Source organism: Thermoascus crustaceus, assembly GCF_041956765.1.
Source record: "Thermoascus crustaceus strain CBS 181.67 unplaced genomic scaffold VTN00scaffold_8, whole genome shotgun sequence".
Taxonomy (NCBI): domain Eukaryota; kingdom Fungi; phylum Ascomycota; class Eurotiomycetes; order Eurotiales; family Thermoascaceae; genus Thermoascus; species Thermoascus crustaceus.
Window position 1 is genome coordinate 1238135 of NW_027192534.1, and position 20719 is coordinate 1258853.

The 20719-nt window shown below is 48.4% G+C and overlaps 5 protein-coding genes across 5 annotated transcripts; 2 read left to right on the top strand and 3 right to left on the bottom strand.

Annotated features, from left to right (window-relative positions):
- Nucleotides 1–429: 429 nt before the first annotated feature.
- On the bottom strand, nt 430–1083 carry VTN00DRAFT_10006 (uncharacterized protein; the record flags this gene model as incomplete). Its single annotated transcript, XM_069426615.1, has 1 exon — nt 430–1083. One exon carries the CDS (start codon nt 1081–1083, stop codon nt 430–432), a length of 654 nt encoding a protein of 217 aa, XP_069284605.1.
- Nucleotides 1084–9835: 8752 nt separating this feature from the next.
- VTN00DRAFT_10007 (uncharacterized protein) lies at nt 9836–11894 on the bottom strand (the record flags this gene model as incomplete). The annotated part of the gene is made up of 7 exons (XM_069426616.1): nt 9836–9869; nt 9948–10060; nt 10145–10554; nt 10615–10689; nt 10751–11098; nt 11163–11532; nt 11679–11894. 7 exons carry the CDS (start codon nt 11892–11894, stop codon nt 9836–9838), a joined length of 1566 nt encoding a protein of 521 aa, XP_069284606.1.
- Nucleotides 11895–12754: 860 nt separating this feature from the next.
- Nucleotides 12755–14386, bottom strand: VTN00DRAFT_10008 (uncharacterized protein; the record flags this gene model as incomplete). Its single annotated transcript, XM_069426617.1, has 1 exon — nt 12755–14386. One exon carries the CDS (start codon nt 14384–14386, stop codon nt 12755–12757), a length of 1632 nt encoding a protein of 543 aa, XP_069284607.1.
- Nucleotides 14387–15198: 812 nt separating this feature from the next.
- On the top strand, nt 15199–15804 carry VTN00DRAFT_10009 (uncharacterized protein; the record flags this gene model as incomplete). Its single annotated transcript, XM_069426618.1, has 1 exon — nt 15199–15804. The coding sequence occupies one exon, from the start codon at nt 15199–15201 to the stop codon at nt 15802–15804; it is 606 nt and encodes a 201-aa protein (XP_069284608.1).
- A 1631-nt stretch (nt 15805–17435) lies between these two features.
- VTN00DRAFT_10010 (uncharacterized protein) lies at nt 17436–19237 on the top strand (the record flags this gene model as incomplete). Its single annotated transcript, XM_069426620.1, has 11 exons — nt 17436–17676; nt 17741–17781; nt 17845–17893; nt 17957–18078; nt 18147–18292; nt 18355–18443; nt 18515–18533; nt 18642–18668; nt 18748–18838; nt 18937–19002; nt 19145–19237. The coding sequence occupies 11 exons, from the start codon at nt 17436–17438 to the stop codon at nt 19235–19237; spliced, it is 984 nt and encodes a 327-aa protein (XP_069284609.1).
- Between the last annotated feature and the right edge of the window lie 1482 nt (nt 19238–20719).

Consider the following 20719-nt stretch of genomic DNA (forward strand, 5'->3'; position numbering starts at 1 on the left):
CTATCCTCTATGTGCTTAAAAACGTAAGTATCATGGGGATTATTCTGGCCACTCATTTGACAAAGATTAAAAAAGCTAGAACTGCAAATAGAATTGAAAAATTATACAGTACAGGCAAAAAGAGACTGTCTGAGAGCCGTAAAGTCAATGGATGCCCGGAACTGGTGCGCTCCCACCCACCACAGTGGTCTGGAGGCAACGAGGTAAAAAAAAAAAAAAAAACTCAACATGAATAGCTAAAGACAGTATGTCCGCCCATACACACAATTAAGCAACACAGTTATGAGAATATTCATTAGATATGTGAAAGGAAGAGTCATAGGAGCTATAAATCTCGCCAAGAGGTCATCGACGTAACAGAAGCAGTATCAAAAGGGTTTGTGGATAACAAGACAACGCTGATCAACACAACATAGACAGCGAGAATAATCATAATCTGGCGGATCTAGCTGCGGCATGTCGGCTGAGAACTTGTGCTTTACTCTCCCTCATCCATGGGTACCACATCCCCATCCACTGGACAACACCAAACCTCGGCAAGGTCTCAGAATACTTGGACCCGTTTCGGGCAATGAACTCGCCGTCGCGCATCCGCCTCTGTTCTCGCAGTGTCGGGCACTTCTTTTCCTTGATGAAACGGTAGAATTTGCACTGGATGCCCTGAAAACCGCGTCGTTGACGGGTGGGGAACTGTTTGTTGAAGCTCTCTCGTACCTCCTTCCACTCTTGACTGAGGTCAACGCGGTGGTACCATATGAAGTACATCTCTTCTTCTTCGTATTTGGGTCGTGGTGGGCGGCGACGTTCGGAGACAGTGGTCGAGTTGCTGGAGACGGAGTTGAAGCGTTGGCACCTGTACGGTCCAGGAGAGGAATGTGCGGATCCAGTTCGGTATGTTAAACCAGACTGCTTGTTGTGTAGCATCAACAATTTCTCCGGATAATAGTGGGGTTCCTGATACTGAGTGTGGTGATGGCCGTAAGGGCTTGGAGGATATCGTCCGTAATACTGCAGTGCGAGTGTCTGTGGTTTGGATTCGCTTTCGTCGCTTCCCTTAGGGTTCAGAAGCGCGCCAATGGACATCCGACTCAGTTGAGAAGGCAGAGACGAGTGACAAGAGGCTGGTGTCGCTTCTTTGGGTTCTGTGATCGGAGGAGAAGGCAAAGGAGGGAGATGATACTCTGATGGCTCCTCCCTAAATTCTATCTTCGGACGAAAAGCCAAAGCAGACTCTGGTGTTTCTTTCTTTAATTCCATCTTCGGAAGAGAAGGTAAAGACGGGTGACGAGACTGTGATGACTCTTCCTTGATTTCTATCTTCAGGCGAAAAGGCAAGACAGGCTCGGATGCTCCTTCCGTTAATTGCATCACCAGAATGTTGACTGTCGACCTGTACTTAATCTGAATCTTGAAATGACAGTCCGACGGTCGCAAGTGGCTAGAGGATTTGGTCTTCGAATCGAGCAGGAAACAATAGCAAGGCGGTTGGACGTGATACGGTCAGTCTGTGGATACAGATAGATTCCACTGCGAAAAGCTTCAGAATGTCTTTCCAAGTGGAGTTAACCAGAGATAGGTGACTCGTATGGGGTCCTTGTCGCCAGAAGCAGCGTAGATTGTATCTTGGGATCGAATATATCAGTTTTCTGAAAAAGATCACCCGCTTGTATATCGCTTCAAGCAAACACAGAATCAAATGGGAGTCTCCAGAGTAGAAAGCACTAGGGTGTTCAGCGTGGCTTATCCGTGAGCGGCAACAAAGTAAACGTTGGTTGTTAAAAATGGCAGACCCAACTTGAGGTACAGTATTAATGTCTTTCCAAAAACTAAATCAGACTAGACAGGAGCGGTCTCCTCGATGATAACCTCTTATGTGTGTATGGCTGTATATGTGCAGTATTTGAAGAGTGCGGGACCTGGGAAGCACATAAACAGATGTTTGCTAATGGTTCCTCTCAATTTTCTGACGCGCGCTAACCAGGGGTGTCCTGGGGTTCCTTTGATCTTTGACTCAAACCTTACAGAGATCGCAGCACTATGGTAGCGCTATGTAATGTAAGGATACTGCACAAAGTACACAACCTTTTGCGAGATATTGGATCTGACGAGCCAAGAATGCAGCACAGCCCTAATTTGAAATACCAGAACAATCCAAGGGAAGGACTTCATTCGACCAGCTGTAAAGCGAAGAGGTTGATGGTGGCGGACAGGAGAGAGATCGAGGCAGTCCCAGAGTTACGAGACAGGCTGTTTAGTATTAGACCGATGACATACGGTGATTTTCCCGTAGATGCAACGGGATATATGGGACCCAGATGGCTCCAATGGAAGAGGTACCGCCCCCAAAACGTCTCTCTTTAACCGACCATCCCCTCGTGGCTGCAGAGCAATAGTGTCTGATAGACTTCGCGGCAAGAATGACAAGCTCAATGGGTCGGCGCTACTTTGGAACCATGAAGCGAGAACTATGCCACGCTGCTGGCGAACGGACCCTCCGCTAGGCGATCCCGTCATACAGCATTGACCATAGGCATAAGCGTTCCCAAAGAATCAGGCCCAAAGCAACCCCAGACGCTTACTCTCCAAAAATACCCTTCCATTTCTCTAGCAAACAACTCAAGGATTGCACATATCACAAGTGCATAGGTATGGTGCCACAACCTTATTCACAGGAAGCACTAATGTAAGGAAAGATAACAGCAAGAGGAAGATGCATAAATCAAACAGTCCACTGTATTTTGCAGTATGAAATCCACAAAACAGAATTGACGACCGCGGGGTGGGGACGGAACGGTGCGGCGTATCACATTGTCAACAGCCAGTCAAATGGGTTGACAAATTTGCCTCGCCGATAAACCTCGAAGGGCTGCATGGAAGGATCAACAGACGCAAAGCCGCAGCAGGGCTTGACCCTGATGCCGGCGGCAGCATCAATTCTAAAGAAGCCAGATTATTATTGTGGAGCGACCCTGTTTTGAAGCAGTGCTTTGCTGCATAAGGAGCCCGGAAAACCAGTCGTTTCCCAGATACCTGGCTGATGATTTGGAAGCGAGCATAGGATTTGATCGGAACTCGGCCTATGCCCAGAGAATGACAAGGGGGCTGGGGGGCACTAGTGACTGGCAACCGCAGTCACTTGGCATGGGGGGAGGATCATATGTGAGTCTGACAAAAGGCAAACGGACTACAGAAGAATAAAGACGGGGATCGAGGGAGCGATTCATGCACTGTTCTTTTCCACTTACTCCTCTCACCGACGCTTCTCCATCATCTCTTGAAGACTGATTGGAGTGGTTAGGAGGGGTCGATAGCAAGATGAGCAGAAAAAAAGACCCAACACCGCTGGTGGAATGGGGGAGCGTCCATTGGATCCGTCCTTCTGTGGCTCTGCGTGCGAACCGTAGTATTGGGACTGTGAGACAAATAGGAACAATATACTAAAATTCTCGGTCTTTCATGCAGGAAGAGGCGATGGACAGGCTGTGTGACAGAAGGCCCCCGACGGCTGATGATCAGGCCGGACCAGGACCTGTCTGCCGCGCGACAAGTCTGAAGAGGCCAGGAATGCCAACACATCTCTGCATGATAGCTGGATGTGCTGGAAATGAACTGCTGAACGGTCAGTTTAGGGGCATAACCGAGAGAGGGGAGGGGAGGATCTGCTGGGGCATGCTAATCCCTGGAGTCCAATGCACTGTCTGCAGCTGCATCTCCGAGATGATTCCTCTCCACGCCTAGAGGATCCGAAGAGTCGGGATGTGCTAACACTTGCGGTGGAGGAGAAGTCGATGGGTTCCGGCTCGCGGCTCCGTGTGCCGGATTAGGGCATCCGGCCCCTTGGCTTTTGTATCGTATTATTCTTACGCGGTTCGGTACGGACATCCAGCTACCCACTATCCTTTTCCGGTACTGTACGGTACATACTGTATTCCAGTACGTACTCCGGCTTCGAACCTGTAACTACGCCGCCTGAAGGCATCTGATTGCTAATTTTCTACCGATATATATCTAATTAACAGTCTGCATTGCTTTTTTTTGACCTACAGATCTGGTTGGCATCTACTGGATATGTCTTTGTGAATTTGATCAATACTCCCAACAATTAACCGTGTGCGGGGCAGAATCGAACAGGGCTCAGCTGCCCAACGGTCTGCACATGAAACCTCCCATCGAAATATGCGTGATAATATGCTGGAGCATAATTTGACTGCGTAACCTTTTGATGCTTGGACGAAAGGAGAAATGTAAGGCAGCACGCCTGGCCTCGGTGCGTTTCCAGCTACGAAGTTGACATACGCAGCAGCCAGTTTGATAGAGCGTCCTGACTGCGCACTATTATTATCATTTAGTGTCTTTCAGATGCTGGAAATATAGCTACTGACTTGGCGCTTTAAAGTACTAAGCAGGAAGTACACAGCACATCCTAGAGTCCTAGAGCATAGGCCTCAACCCTACCATGGAGTGTGTACAGTACAATGTCTCATATAACCCGGTACCCCTGTAGTTGCATTACGTGTAATGTAGTACATCCTGGACAGCCAAGAGCTACCTACTAAGATAAACCAAGGCCAATCTGCTTGGGAAGCTTGGTTTCAGGTCCATTGACAAGTATACCAGAGGGAACTTTGTAATACATTGAATTGCGATGCACTAATTCAGTCAACAGGTTTACTTGTTCAGCACGCAAGCAATATCAGGGACTCAGAGGCTGTATCACCGCACCTGCAGCTATCTGCAACGGCTGAGTACATATTAATAGCACATACATGCTCTGCTCAGGGCCGTCGCCCGCAGTCGCGTTGAGTCATGTGACCAGTCAGTGTCCGAGACTCGTCACCGAACTGCGCCGTTTGCATCGCCTCACGGCTTCTCTCAGCGTCATCCAAAGACTACACTACTTTAGTCCTCAGGTATCTCTGTCTCTGAGCGCCCCTTAAAATGATACGGCGTACAAAGCCGCCATCCCTCCAGTTCCTGATGTACTGTCTTGATCGTGTATCAAACAGTACCGTTACGAACTAGGACCATCCTGTCGCTATCTACGCAGTACTGCGTACAGGTAGGTAATTAGTCTAACTCGATCATCCGGCTACTAACAAATACAGGAATCCCATCCTGGGACATTTCCATCTGTAGGTGAATGCACAATTATACGTTGTCCAGCCTAAATACGAAAAGTGCTTCAGAATGCCCAGATCGGCCTAAGCTTGTGCTGACAGACTCTTCTGTTTGCCACTGCTGGAGACGGTACAAGGTAATGGCTAGTAGCCAGTAAGTTCATTCCCAGAACATCGGTCGGTGCTGACATTGTACTCCGTATTGCTAGTCGTCATTGTTGGCGCTCAACGGAGAGCGGGATGAGGCAACAATGCGCACAGCCCTAAAGTCAGTGCTCAGTGCCCTTGATTGGAGTCAAAGAAGCATTCAGATACACTTCTGCACCTTGCGGCGTTTGCTGTCTCAGTAAGCGCTTCGTTCTTCAATGCTCGCTGGCTACAGGGTACTAAGCTGTGCTATTTCGTCGGTTGATTGTCCGCTACTGCCGGAAGGCGCCTGACCATCGGACTGATGCAGTTCCCCGAAATGCGACCTCGACCATGACGCCGTCATAGATGATGTGAAATAACGACTTGTGGACCCCGCGCGTCGAGTCGTTATCTGTGGGATAGGTTTGATCTGTTACCGAGTACATACACCCCTGCTTCTCCTTTCGCCACAGTACTGACACGCAGTAATCTTTGGGGACGAAATAACGGTCCATAGGCTCTAGCTGGGCTCAACGGTTCCCATCTCCAATGATCATGAGAATTTCCTCAGTCTTAGTCGGCCGTTGCTTAAATAGAACCCGACCTCATGTCTTGATACTGACTTGCTCTCCTATCTACACTAATGCACGCCACACTGCATTGCTACCCTTTTTCGAATCGTGGAATGTCGTAAGACGATCCTCTTCGACGCCAAGAACCGCGTACAGATTGTCCATACGCTAATCGCGTCTATCCAGCAACCGGAAAATTGAGCAATGTATGCCATTTACGCGGTAATATGCTGCTGAGTACCGTGCATACTTGCATATTGACTCTGCACTGAACCCAATATAGAGTCGGTCACCGATCGACTCCTAAAGCTGTTAACGGTGAATCTCCGGGATTATTATTTATCCTGTCTGATCCGCGCCGTTGCATGTTTAGCTTTTATGATACCCCACCCCCAAGATGTGGCTCTGAATCACCGGTAACTCGGTCTTTTCGTTCTTCTACAACATGAAGTTGCTGACGTCTATGTGCAGATCTATAACAGTACCAATTTCATTCATGCGTAGTTATATAATTTGTACTGTATGATGTGCTTCGGAGAGAAGGGTGCTCGTTGGCTACGGAGTACTATGTACTCGCTGGGTCGGACAGGCACACGATTCTTAACACCGATGTCCGTCCTCGCTTTTCTAGTGCTAATTATCGTTGCCGGAGCTTACTCATTGTCCTCTAGTTTCTTCAGTCGTCATCACGGCGACGGCAAGTATAGTTAACAATACGACCAAGCCCCTGGCCTCTCTTAGTATACACCGATGTACTCCGTACCGGTGCGCTCCGTGAAACCCCACCCCGAATCTGCTGCGCACGGAGCAAGGCCTACTCGATCCATACACGGTAAGGTCGCAACAGATAGCCTTGCATCTGGGGCTCTACTCCGTATTCTTCACAATCCGACAACTGGCAGGGCCCACCTTGGAGGAGTTCTGGAGCTGAGGGTGGTTGCTGCGCCGCAGAAACAGATGCCGTGCCGCAGCACAAAAACAGGTCTCTGGCTCCTGAAACGCCGCGATCAAAGTGGGTGGCACAGTCACGGTATCTACTATGCATGCAGGTAGGGCTTGGCCCGGGATATTACCGTTTAAATTGCCTATCTTGTTCGACATTTCGGTGCTTTTCGGCCAACTAGAAGGTCCTCTGCGATGCATTATCTGCCATGACATCTCACCCTGCATTCTGAGGGAGTCTAATGGAATAATGTATCCATACATTTGGGGAGGCAGGAGAATAGCGTGCTTGTCAAAGAGCATCCGCGTAGAAGCGGGATATCTGTAAGTCCTGAGTACTGAACTCTGTTCACTGATGTCTTTCTTCAGCTTCGTGTCTTGACTATTAGAGCTACACGATACCGGAGATCCCCGCATATGTGGCAACAGTCAAAATAGCGTTTATGTATAATTATCCTATCTTAGCCATGTATGCTACCCATGATCTGTATTTACAGTGTGGATCGTATAGGACCCAGCCACAAAACTCACCCACCTGCCTGCTGCAATGAAGTTTCTTTGAAAGAGCGCCGAATAATCATCGTACCCTGACCCTGCTTCGTTCATTCTCTTTGTTCCTGATCCCTGTTGTAGCTGCGCCATGAAATGCAGTCGAAAACTCTAGCCGACGGATGCGTGTGTCTTGGACCCCCTCAGCCCCTTAATTCTTCAGGCGCCTACGCCTATCATATATTCTAGAAACCGCATATCCCCCGGGAGGATCCTTAACGCCTGCCCCTCCAGCCCAATCATGTACCCCTAGAAACGCGCTGCCTATTACCGTTTTATTTTCCCATTTTCTTCCCGTTTGCGGGAATCCGCAGTTATGGAGTATATACTTTCCGTACGTATGGCCCTCAGGGTCCGATCTACCCCAAATTCTACTATTTCTAGTAAAATGTCAGATGCTTATTCCGGTATCTATATACGGAGCACGTATCCCCGGACCCGGACCCCTGGGGGAGGGAGCTTTGTTTGACATTCTCGTTGATCATCAACCTAACCCCATTAGTGTCCGAATTTCATATATTGGAAATTATACGCAGTCATTGCCTCGTTTTGGCCTTTTCCTTGCCTTTTGATGTGATTGGTTAACGGTAGGTAGGGTTCTGTGGTCCTCCAACGGTACTTTTGCACCCGCGCGATTAATGGGGTGTGAGCGGTATCATATGAGATGTATGGATTAGTTAGTTAGTAGTAGTAGTAGATGGAACCATGCCCAATTTCCACCAGTGATGAAATAATGAATGACAAGAGCGGCTTTCTGCTTTACCGTTTCCTTGGGACTCTTGACTCGGCCTCGTGCGCTGTTTTTTCTCATTAGACAAGAGATGGGTCGGGGCTCAAGGCGGTAAGTTCGCCTTTTTCTTTTTTGACAGTTGCCTTGTACGTTTGTTGGTTCCCTTGCATCGTCTTCACCGTCTTCTCTCTCTCTGTCCTATCCTGTCCTGTTCTTATTTTTTCCTCTCTGCGGAACTAACCATTCTTACTTATATAACCTTTGAACCTTATTCGCTGTTTTAATTTTTTTTTGATACGTCATTTTTGCGCGGTTAATAGGCGAGCATTGGTAATTCCATGGTGCCCTTAGTTCCATGCAGGATTAGGTAGGTATGTACGTACGTGCAGGATAGGTGATGAAAGGAAAGAAAAAAGAAAAGGCTTAATCTAACCACCTATGGATTGGGAAATAGGCACAGGTACACGCATATTCATGCTTGTAGTCGACAAAAACGGTGGAGATAAAGAAAAAGGACAATGCCGGCTCCACTCAATTGCATGCAGAGATGCCTCTTAGTTTGCATAGTAGTATGTATGCATTGTATCTTATTTACCCTCATTCATTCTTCCGCATGAATCCATTATCCCATCGAAATGAAATAAATGTCTGAGCGGCAAAAAAGGCCTGAGCACATAGCCATAGCCAGAAACCATACGTACGTACATACGAAGCACATACCTACTAAGTGCACTTCAAGCTAAGCCAAGCCAAGCTAAGTACCTAAAACAGTGACAAATAAATATAAATTTAAATTAAGTAGGTACCTAGGTAAGAAGCGGCTCGGGGAAGATGGATTAGAACGAACGAAACCTTATGCAGAAAATGTAAAATACTACCTTCCATTTAGAGTGGTAGGTATTCGCATCCACCCAGACAAGTTTATTCATGCCAAACTTCCACAAAACTTTATTTCTTTCTCTTTATTTCTTTTATTGTTTTTGATTGGTTTTCAATGAGGTAATCTGTTACATTTGTGATTCTTCTATTTTATTTTGTTTCTCTTTGTCTTTTACTTACTGTAGGTACAGGTGTCCTGGAGGTGAATTTACTGCAGGGTCAAAGTTAAATTCTGCTTCTAAGCTTTATCGTTAGGGACGGGGTAGGTTTCTTTAGAAAGCTTAGGTAGCTGGGCCAATCTGAGATAGATAGAGCTAGCTCATGAGCGGTGTTGAGTAGTTGGTATCTAGATACCTAGGTTAATAGCTAGATAGGCTGCGAAAAAGTTTCTAGAGATTAATCGACTGCAGTACTACTCATATATCGGGTAATGGCTAGTCTAGGCTTAACCTACCTAGCAAATGGTATGTTCTTGCGCAATTACTGTCACTGAATGGTAAATTCAAGCAATTTTTGGCTTCCTGGTTTCAGTTGATCAAAGATTGCATTCTCCGGTCTCCAGTCTGTGAATCAGTCATTCGTGCCTGTATTAGAGTACATTCAGCGTCTCTGCAGTCTGCAATCTGAACAATTCCCTAATCTCATCACCTATTACAACTAGATATTTGTTTTTCTTTTTCTTGTTTTTGATTTCTTTTCTTTTAGAGGGAAATAGGATGATAAAAGCAAACCAGAAATAGAAAAATTACCACCATTTGGTTATCGAAAGCTGTTTTGTTCCTCCGCCAATCTGTCATCCGCTAGTCTATCCCTTTTCTGTGCATGTTCACGTCGTATGTCACCGATAACGGTTTGGAAAAAAAGTTAGAAATAATCGAAGATACCACCGGCTGCGATAGAGTTTGGGAGATGAAAATCTAATCGAAATGGATACCAGTCGCCTTTTCGCATCTGTATCGCGAAAGTGTCAAAGTCAGCATTTGATATGTTCAGCTGTCACAGGTCAAAATAATAAAAATAGACACTTACGGGTCCGGAGCAAAGTTGATGTTGCAGTGTTCCCAGTTCTCGTCACGGACAAGGACAGACCGGAAGCGCACTGCGTCCTCGATGGAACAGAAACGGATATGAACGATACGGGACTGAGAATTGAGCGTTAGCTAACACATTTTCATTGAATGTTCATGTTGTTATCTGTGAGGAGGGTAATGTGAGTATCGTCTTACCTCTCCAGGACCATAGGAGTCAAGGATCTTCTCGACCCTTCGGTGACTATTAGAGGCGACCTTGAAGAGGTCATCCATGCTGATGTGCATGTTAACACCGACAGCACGAACAACACGAGTAGCGCCCATTCCAAGGCTGATGCTGAGCTGAGAGCTGATAACATCCACATCCTTGCCTATGTCAACGAAGACGACCTGCTTCGCATCCTTGCTAAGTACAATGCCATTGGGATACTTGTCATAGTATGTCTTGCATGCCTCTGCACTGCAGAAGTGTACGTGAGCGGTGTTTCCGGAAGGGGTGACAGAGACGTTTTCGATGGCACCGCCGTAGATCAGCGAAAGGACCTTGCTTGGTGTGTTCCAGCTAGGGGGCAAGTCACGGAGGACGATGCGCCTAACCTGCGCAGCTGCAGATAGTGATAATGTTAGCATCAGAAGGGATGTTGTAGAGGCAGGGACAATCGTACCTGGCTTGTCACGACGGGCAGGTGTACCCCATGAGCTGAAGATTGTCTGGTGTTCACGGTCCTCTTCCTCGACGGCTGCGGAAGTGACAACGTTAGCATCATGAGTATCTGTAGAACTTAGGATATTGTACTATACCTGGCTTGTCGCGTGTGTTTGAAGTACCCCAGGACGTTAAGACAGTAGTATGCTCGCGGTTCTCCTCAACGGCTGCGGAGGCAGTAGGCAATTTAGCCTCAGGGGCCTTCTCAGATTTAGAGGCCTCCTCAGTATCGTTGGTAGTGTTGGGACCGCCAGCCTGCATGGCATCAATGGTGGTAGCAGTTGAGACCGGATCTTTGGAAGTAACTGCAGAGCGATCAGACGAAGCCTCAGGAAGAGCCCACTTGGAATTAGCCAGCCATGAACCGCTAGAAGAGCGCTGTCTCTTCTTCTTCTGGCTGGTTTCAGAGTTCGAGGAGTTCAGGGTGATGCTCATCGGCTCAACTAGGGTGACAGTGTTGTCAGTTAATTTTCGTAACCCTAAGATGATAAAAAAGGGGGCTCATACTGTAGGAGTTGTCATCCTTAGGTTTAAGAACTGGAGTAACAACAGGCTTGACGACCGGGGACTCATTAACAACCTCGGAGACGCCCGAGTCGTTGACTTTCTTGGCCGGAGTCGAGGCAGGAATGTTAGCCATCGAACTCTGTCGACGGCTGCGAAATGCTGCCATGAAGGCGGCCGTGTCATCAACATTCCTGTGCTGAGCCATGTTTTCCCCGCGTTCTGAGCCAAGAGATGGAGATGTGCTCTTGCTGGATGAGAGATGAGAATTCTGAGTCTTTGTAGGAGTGGTGCTCTGAGAAGATCCGTTGCTGCGGGAAGTGAAAGGCGTCTGGGTTTTCTCTCGTCTGAAGCGTGACTTGTCGACAACACTCTGGAGGAGGCTGTGAATTAGTCTCAAAATAGGACGAGGAGCACAGGGAAGGAAGGAAAGAATTGACGTGTTGTTGTGCTATCCGCGTTCATCATCTAAAGACAGAGTGGAAGCCGGAAGAAATAGAAGCCGGAAAGAGAGCCTACCGGGGCGGCCTTCACTGCCTTCCGCTCACGCTGAGTTCTCGATGGGGCATGTCTGCTGTCTGCAAGTGTGTAGACGGAATTCTCTGCAAACTGCAATAAGACATCCTGGATGACATCTGCAGTGTGCTCACGCTCAGCCAGACTACCTGGTATATTCCCATTGTAGCGTTGCGGGAAGACAGCATTAGAGTATTCACACGTCAATTTAGGGGACATCTTGGAAGCCGCTGGTGGAAAAAAGAGTCGAACTTGTCCCCAAGACAAAAGCAGCTTGAGACAGCCTAGATCTAGAAAGAAAGAGTTGAAACAGTCTAGAAGCAGATGAAGAGTCTTTGAAGGTTCAACCCCAGATGTCAAGGTGGACAGGGAAGGTGAAAGAAAGAGGACAGAGAAACCTAGAGACGACTCAGTGGAAAAGAAGCCAGGTATCTGTCGTCCTGCAAGCGAGACAGATGGATGTCGCCAGTCTGATAACAGCCAATAAATGATAGCTCACTTAGGGGCTGTTGATGAATTCACCTCACGTGTCCGGCATGCCCTGTCCCTATTGTGCAGTATAATCCAGCGGTGGAATTTGCACTGATTATGTTGCTTGATAGAGGTGGAAATTAGCATTGCAGATTACACGTTTGGTGTAGTTTATTGGTCCTGTAAAGAAGGAGCAATATGGAATACGGAGAAAGAATAAACGAGCAAATGAGAAAGTCTATTTGCCTTTAAACGAGGGCGGATCCATCCTAAGATGAAGGCAAAAGCCATCGCATGGGAAAACAGACAACGGATATGAAAAATAGGGGCAAACACCAGTGTTTGCCAATTAGTGGATCCTTGGTGGCTGGAAGACCCGCCAAGCTGGGTCTTTGAAGCATTCTAGAGACTGAACGCAATTTGAGCCTAGAGAGAACTTGGGTATTCAAAAGAAATCCAAACATGAACAATATTATATACAGTATGTTTTCTCCCAATGGCATTGTTTCAAGCATGTGGTATCATATCAAAATAGGAAACTCCAATTACTCCTGGACCCAGTTTTACGACGGACTCAGGTGTATCCGCCAAATCCCATGTCAAAAATCCTAGCTCGTAGGTACAGGGAGCGATTCCCACCCCTTCTGTCCTGGCTTCCGATCCTTAACAAGGACCTCAAGACCTCGACGTCCACAAAAGCCACTGTTACCTGCAACTCGCTTGATTGTTAAGAAGGAGCCCCCGCCGCTCTTCTCTCCGTCGGGAACCCAGACCTTTTCCTCTACCTCCTGGCCAGGAACTTCTTCTCGACGGGGATTGTACCGAGGCAATCCCGCGAGATGATTAACAATATTATGGATCGGAGAGTACAGCTTCTCGAAACGGCGAGTTGTCCAGAGCCAAGACAGCGTTGAGCCATCATATGCGACGCGAACGAACGGATTCATATAAATACCAGTGTCCGAAATCTCGTCGACATTGGACGGAGAGTCTTGGATATCCGCGTGGATGAGACAGCACTCAGACGCATCCCAGAAGAGGTCTCGCTCTGCGCGGAAACGAACTGGAAGGCGATTTTCTGTATACCTGCTAGTTATAAGATCACTCTTTTCGGTTGTTATTTCTTGACGACCATGGATCGTTGATGGCCTCTCTGGGCTTTGAAAGTATGTTGCATCGAATGCCACCATTCCACCCCAACAGCTGCGCACACGAACGGCATCCTTCCCGTCCAGCACATCTTTCCGACTTTCACCATTCCCAGCAGTTGTGAACCAAGGATAGAAAGGAACACCCATACTGTATCCTTGCAAGTCTCGCGTCGCAAATGTATCGTAAAACTTGAAGGCATTGATAAAGTCGACGGAGCAAGCGGCCCGGTATCGAGCAACTCCATCTTCGGAAGCATTGGTGGAGAACAGAAGCTGCAGAGCTTCTATCGGATCAAAAACAACGTCATTCAGGTAAAGAAGCTTGTCATATCGTATATCGCTATGTTCGTCAAGGGGTCGTAACGCTCGATTCCGGACCTCAGCCAGATATGCAATGCGCTTGACACGTTTGGACCCATCAGGGAGAGAGACAGCAGGAACGTCGGCCAAGTCCAGATGTTCCTCAAACACAACGGACTTGTTGCATTTCACTTGCTGCTCGAACTCACGAAGGGCGCTCTCCCCTTTCGTCCCACTGTCGTTCTCATAGACACTTAGGAACACGTTCTCCTCCCCGAGAAGCTCAATCAGTTCGAGGACATCTCTACCCCATTGCCCTCCTGCAATGTCTCCTCCCCGGTCATAGAGACTGGCAGCAATGAATACCTTCTCGTTTCGGGGGTTGCCTCTGCCAGGCTCTTTCGACTGCAATACCGATCTCCGAAGGGCCTCATAGTGCGGGGGTAATCGGGTATACGAAGGCCAGAATAGGAATGTGAGAACAGTGATGGCAACAATAACCCCCACCGAGACATGTAGGCAGAAGCATATCCGGCGACGATGGCAGGAAGCTCGCTTTCTCCTGGATCGGAGAGGCGCTACTGAGGAGCCTTTGAGGAGACGGTATCCAGCAAAAGGAAGGGAAAGGAAACGGGACAGCAGTGAGGACGGCCCACGGCGCAGGAAATTGGGCTTGTTGTGGGTTTGAGACTCGAAGTCGGCTTCATCAAGATTAAAGCTCTCCTGGGATTCGAGAGACGAGCGCGTCACAAGCTCATACTCGTCGGGATGGAGGAGTCGCACAGACATAGTGGAACTCGTGGAGAGTCATGGATCAAGGTATGAAAATGGTCTATTAGTCGTATCGTCTACAACATTTGCGCATGCAAAGCGCCACAAGATAAACCATCGACTTACTGCGCACTGCGCCCTCCGCAACACGCGTCATCTCCAGATTCTGAGATTATTATGTCAGCAGGTTTGCCAAGAGCGCCAAGACCTGGGGCTTGCCCAGACCTCCAACATCCCGTTTAAGGAAATACTTCCTAGATCCATACACCGTGCGTCTCTTGAGACACAAGAGGTCTCGACCCTTCTATCCCGATTACGGGAGTTCAGCCCCTCCTCCGCGACGTTCACTGTTCGGTATTCCAGGCTCTCGATCTCGTCAACAACGGGCATGAGCCGCAGTGGACCCTACCCGGAGGCACTACCGCAAGGTAGTCTGACATATCGATCCTGAGATTTGCGGATCCCGAATCTCGCATAGCATGATGGGACGAAGTCTCCGGAGACGCCTCCGCGATGCTACCCCACCTTTGTGGGAGGTTTGGAGCCGTGTCTCTCCCAAGGTTGACGGACGGCGAAGCTTTTGAAGAACGTTATGCTGACGTAGATACTCCCGCTCTTTGCTCTCCCACTCGTAACATTTTGCCTCGAGCTTTCGCCTCATATACTTTGAACTCGCACCTTTATACTTCTAACCGTACTATTGTATCCTCTGTACAAGGGTTCCATTTTTGGCCAGCTCCGGAAACCTTGGCGGTCAGTTTGAAACGCTCTTACCCCCTTACACCTTTACTTACATAGTATCTAGTTAGCTGGCAGAATCTGTGGCCACCATGTCCGGTTTCACATTCGCAAACACGATAGAGAAGGTTCCATATGAGGGGAAGATTCCACATGAGTTCTCGATAAAGGCCTCTCCGTCCACTGACATCTGGGCAAAACCGCCTTCAACGCTCCGTTTCAATGCGCCCATTCTGTATAAGTGCATCCCGTTGACCGCATTCAAGCGTGCGCGTGTAGCCATCACCGCGCACTGGAAATCGACATACGACCAAGGAGGACTCATTCTCGTCATCAATGGTGCGGACGGTGGCCAAAAATGGATAAAGACCGGCATCGAGTTCACACACGACAAACCGCACGTCAGCACGGTTGCGAAAGACATGTGGGCCGACTGGAGTCTGTTTCCGGTCCCGACCGGCGGGCCTGCCGCGACTATTGAAATGGTGAGGGAGCAGGATAACAGTCTGTGGATCTATTTAATGGAGGGCGTCCAGCGGAGCCCCATCAGAGAGGTTACGTGGGCATTTGAGGATGAAAAGACCCAAGACTGCTGGATCGGCACATATGCTGCGAAGCCCTCAAAGGAAGACGGTGATTTGATAGTCGACTTCAGACACCTTGTTGTGGACGTAGATTCGGGGGAAGATAGTTCGTAGGCATTGGAGCGGCCTGCCCCGGTTTGCAACGTGTGTTGGCGTTTCACCTTGCTTGTCACTTTTTTTTCCCACGCTGACATGTGATGTGGTCCGAGATTATCTTGATGAAAAAGCTGAATCTTATAATGTACAGAACCACCTACTCTAGGTAGCCGCAGAATGTACATAAGTGCCAAAGTACATAGTCATTTCAATATACCAGCAGAGAATGACAACTTCAAATTGGACAGACCTATGTTATCGGCAGTATCGCTCGTGTCAACCTGGCTCACAGAGTATTGAACACGTGTACTTACTCTGCCCTGCAATTAGAACATCCTTCTGCCCAAGAGATAGGATGTCAAAATAATCCACGCCTTAAAGAAAATTTCCAGCGCCTGATCCTTGTTCAAGAACTACCTATTTTCAATTTACGTTCTGGACCAAAGATCCGCAAGGTCGTATCCGTTGGAGAGCCAACGGATAGTAAAGACAAGACAGAAATAAGCTAAACAGCCCCCGTCCTCCAATCTGTTAGTTCACGAATCCATTCCGGGTTCCTGGAAAGTCAACCCTAAGTACATATCTTCGGGCCGCCGGCACATCATCCATAGGTTCAACCATCCTCATACCAGATGGGTTAGATTGGTTACGATTTGTCCACTTTCCCGTGTGCACACGTGCACACAGATCTGTGGTACACTGCTGTCAGATGTAGTGTTTCTCCGGAAGGTAGCTCAATGACGCGGACGTCGGGAATTATTTCCGTTGATGAAAGTGGGCTTGAGGTATTATCCCGGAACCAAATTCCTCTTGCTCGGAATCTAGCTATCCAAGTCGTAGCGTACCGCGAAGCCCAGGGAAATAGTCTCAGAGAGAAGCGTACGCTTTTTCTATTCGATAACGGTGCCATCATACTTAGATATTTAAGTAGGCGTATTGTGTCTGCTCGATAAGTGGTCTAGGAAAAAAAGGTGCCAATGATCACTTTCTCCGGATTTTCTAGGCCAATTTTCTCCGTTGATAAGTACGGAGTGTGTGTGAATATTATTCCGTTAGGTTGACGTTCGCTTAAATTCGATCTTGAGCAAGGGGTTTAGATGGAAAACATGGGGATCTCCGCACGACGCTAGTCGCCCAAATCTGGGGTTGAAATTCCGTCCGTTAAATCTACTATTGTACGGTACGGTCCACATGCTGTAAATAATCCGAAAACCATATTCCAAGAATTTCTCCATATTGGGGATGATATCTGCTTGAGGTCTCTTTCAACCGCTGGCATCGATTTAGGCTAAAATTCCAGTGTCACCTTGTTGCGTATGACTCGTCAAGAAAACAACTCGAAGGCGAGCAAAACGACCGACAAGGACGATGGCTTGGTTTTCTTTTCTTCAACCTTGACGAGCTCTTGGGTCGCGATCTCGTCTTCGCCGTTTCGCTCGTTGAGGGGAGGAAACAGCCTGAATGTGAATGGCTAAATGAAACGACTAGTGTTACTTCCAGACGTATTGGTTATCCCTTCAGTAAATGCACATATATGAGACGTGTATATATAACTCGTCGTATGACACTCACCTTGTCCTGCCTCCTGCCAACCACATAACCCTCATCTAAAAACATCACTACTAGTACTTACCTATTGACAAAAAGCCATGGTCCGACCAACGACCCTATTCACGATTCTCCTGGCTCCCTTCGCGTCCGCGAACCCACTTCTTGCGGAACGCCAAGCTGCAGCAAGTATCAACGACCTAATTAGGGCTCACGGCAAGCTGTACTTCGGCGTTGCCACGGACCAGAACCGTCTGTCGGCCAACACAAATGCGGCGATCGTCAGGGTCGATTTTGGACAGGTTACGCCGGAGAATAGTATGAAGTGGGACGCTACTGAACGTAAGATCGTGTTTGTATAAATGAAAAGAAAAAGGCACCATTTGACTTTGTTTATATACTATAGCCTCTCGAGGCTCCTTCAACTTCGCTAACTCTGATTACCTCGTACGTGTGGATTGAATTTCGTATGAAATTCTAATCGAGGAAGGATGCTAATCCCTCTTGAAGGTCAATTGGGCTCAACAAAATGGAAAATTGATCCGTGGCCATACTCTTGGTTAGAACACCATACATATATCACCTTACTGAGGATTGGGGAATAAAGCTGATCTTCCCAAAGTATGGCACTCGCAGCTGCCCTCCTGGGTGAGCGCCATCACCGACAGGAACACCCTGATCGACGTGATGAAGAATCACATCACCACCTTGATGGCCCGGTACAAGGGCAAGATCTATGCTTGGGTCAGTCGTCCTAAAAAGAAATTGCGTTGATTGCTCCGGGATTGGAGAACTAAGTGAATCACAAACAGGATGTTCTCAACGAAATCTTTAACGAAGATGGCAGTTTGCGCCAAACCGTCTTCTATAATGTCATCGGGGAGGAATATATCTCGGTCGCTTTCCAAACGGCCCGTGCAGCTGATCCGAATGCGAAGTTGTACATCAATGACTACAAGTGAGCTTTAGGGTTAACAAGCGCAAAGCGTGAGAATAATTGCTTATATACATATTCTATAGTCTTGACAGTGCATCGTACGCAAAGACGCAGGCCATAGTCTCTCGTGTCAAAGCATGGCGGGCTGCTGGGATTCCGATCGATGGAATAGGTAAGTTGCAAAGGAAAATAAATTGTTAGCTGAATTTGAAACCACACTAACGTTATCCTGGTTTGGTTTAGGATCGCAGACGCATCTCAGGTAATAATCGGGAATCCCTCGGGAAAATAAAAAATTGTCTTATCAGATCGTTATTATCAAAAGACCCTGCGCCTGATTGACCATACTGATGCCCTTTTTTCAAAATAGCGCGGGTGGAGGAGCCGGTGTCCCAAAATAAGTCAACCACCCTGCTTTTCATTTCAAGGTTCCCAAAAAGTGCAACGAGAATGGAGTTAGACTAACAATCCCAAACGGCTCTCCAATATCTTGCTACTGCCGGAACTCCCGAGGTCGCTGTCACGGAACTGGATGTTGCTACAGGCGACCCGACGGACTACGTTGATGTACGTATCCGTAACTCGTTCATGCCACTTATACCTTGTAACAAAATCATCACCTCTTATAACCTGTCCATCTGACGATTTTTTTATTCCATTTTTAGGTAGTGAACGCTTGTCTGAGTGTCCCCAGTTGTGTCGGGATCACTGTATGGGGGGTTGCAGATCCGGTAAGGCGCCCTGTCTCGTTTCGGGTACCTAAAACCTGTCATGTCTTTACACAGACCAAGACATGAAATGCAGGCAGCACATTTTGTCACTTGTCAAATCTGGACTAACGACTGGAACTCTGCTATCATCGGATAACAATAGGACTCCTGGCGAGCTAGTACAACGCCCCTCCTCTTCGACGCCTCTTACCAGCCGAAGCCAGCATACAACGCCATTGTCGATGCACTGCGCTAAGTCCCGTATGTCCTCTTCCATGGCTTTCACGGCTGCTCCACGGAAAAGAAGGCACCAAGGGAGAGAAAGGATTGTGTCATGGAGGGAGACCTGAAGGAAAAGGGTGCATGACAGGAAAGGAGCTAGGCACGTGGACCTGGGCAGTAAGCAGCTACTGCATGGTATGGTGGTAAATGGATGCGACCACTGCATTCCACTGTAGCTCCGTTAGTGTGAAGATTTGCTACTTGTAAGGCTCTCGTATCGACATCAGTAATTCTTTGCCCGTCACACGATGGTGATCTTCCTGCGAACATCATAATACATATCCCTCCAGGCGTCCACTCCAGATACTGTCAGCCGGCCCAATATTCGATATAATAATTAAACCTTGACAAGGGCCGTCCAAGAAAAATGTGGGGAAATTTTCTTTAATAGAGAAAGGGCCCCACGCACCACACGGGCGGGTGGAATGCTTCAGCGTTCGTTCCAAACTTTGAGAGTTCAGGACGGAAAGCATGAGACCGAGGTTAGGTGACAGCATACGGCGTAGGAGTACGACACAGGGTTGGTAGCGCTTTTAGTCACGCTCGGTTAGCAGGTGATTTCGCGAAGGAAAAGAAAAACAATGACTGCTCCGTCGGGATTACTACGGAAGACGACTCCGTGAGTAATTCTTCTAGCAGAAAGATGGAGACACGGAGCGGCAGTACCCGAGATCGGTGGCCGGCGAGAATGCTGGCTAAGCCGATCGTGGCCATGCGGAACGGAGGCCCACCGCGCGGGCGGGAGCCATTGGCTCCTGGACCGGGCGCAGTTGCGTCAAGCAGGCTCAAGGACGTCTCGCCTGGGCCTGCGCCCTGCACCAATCACACCTCGTCCACGGGTCCACCGCGCCATCGCGACGCCCTGCGCTTCCCTCCAATTTCGGGTTCGTCCGCAGCTTCAGCAGAGTCCTGCTGATCTTATCTATCATATCTGATGGGTGATGGCTCTGATCTTAGTCCACTTGCTGTCCTGCAACTGCTCTGTACGACCTCCGGTACATCCTGCAGCCCTCTCCCCGTTCCTGCCTCGGCCTCTGTCCACGGCCCAGTCTGATATAGACAGAGAGCGGAGGGGCGTTGCAGGACTCTCTCCTCCTTTCCGCCCTCCGTCAGCCGTCAGCCTCCTCGACATTTGTCACCCAACGCCCGGGCGGCATACGCGCGATTGGCGATAAAAAGATACACGCCTGTCCTGGCTCCAGATAGTGGTACCCAGGTGCCTACACTGCCACGTTGGACGTAGGGACGGCGCCAACTCTTTACGCGATAGTGACCTGCGGCATCCCACGTTTACCTGCATTGGGTCCCCAGTGTCCGATCTTATGCTGCAATACGACTGGGGTCCCGGCCTCCCGTATCGCGTTGCCTTCTTGCGTTTTGTTACCCCCTTGCGCAAAGTCGATCAGAGGCGTTTTCAACATACAGTTCAGCTTTTTTTCCCTTTCGGCTGCTCGTT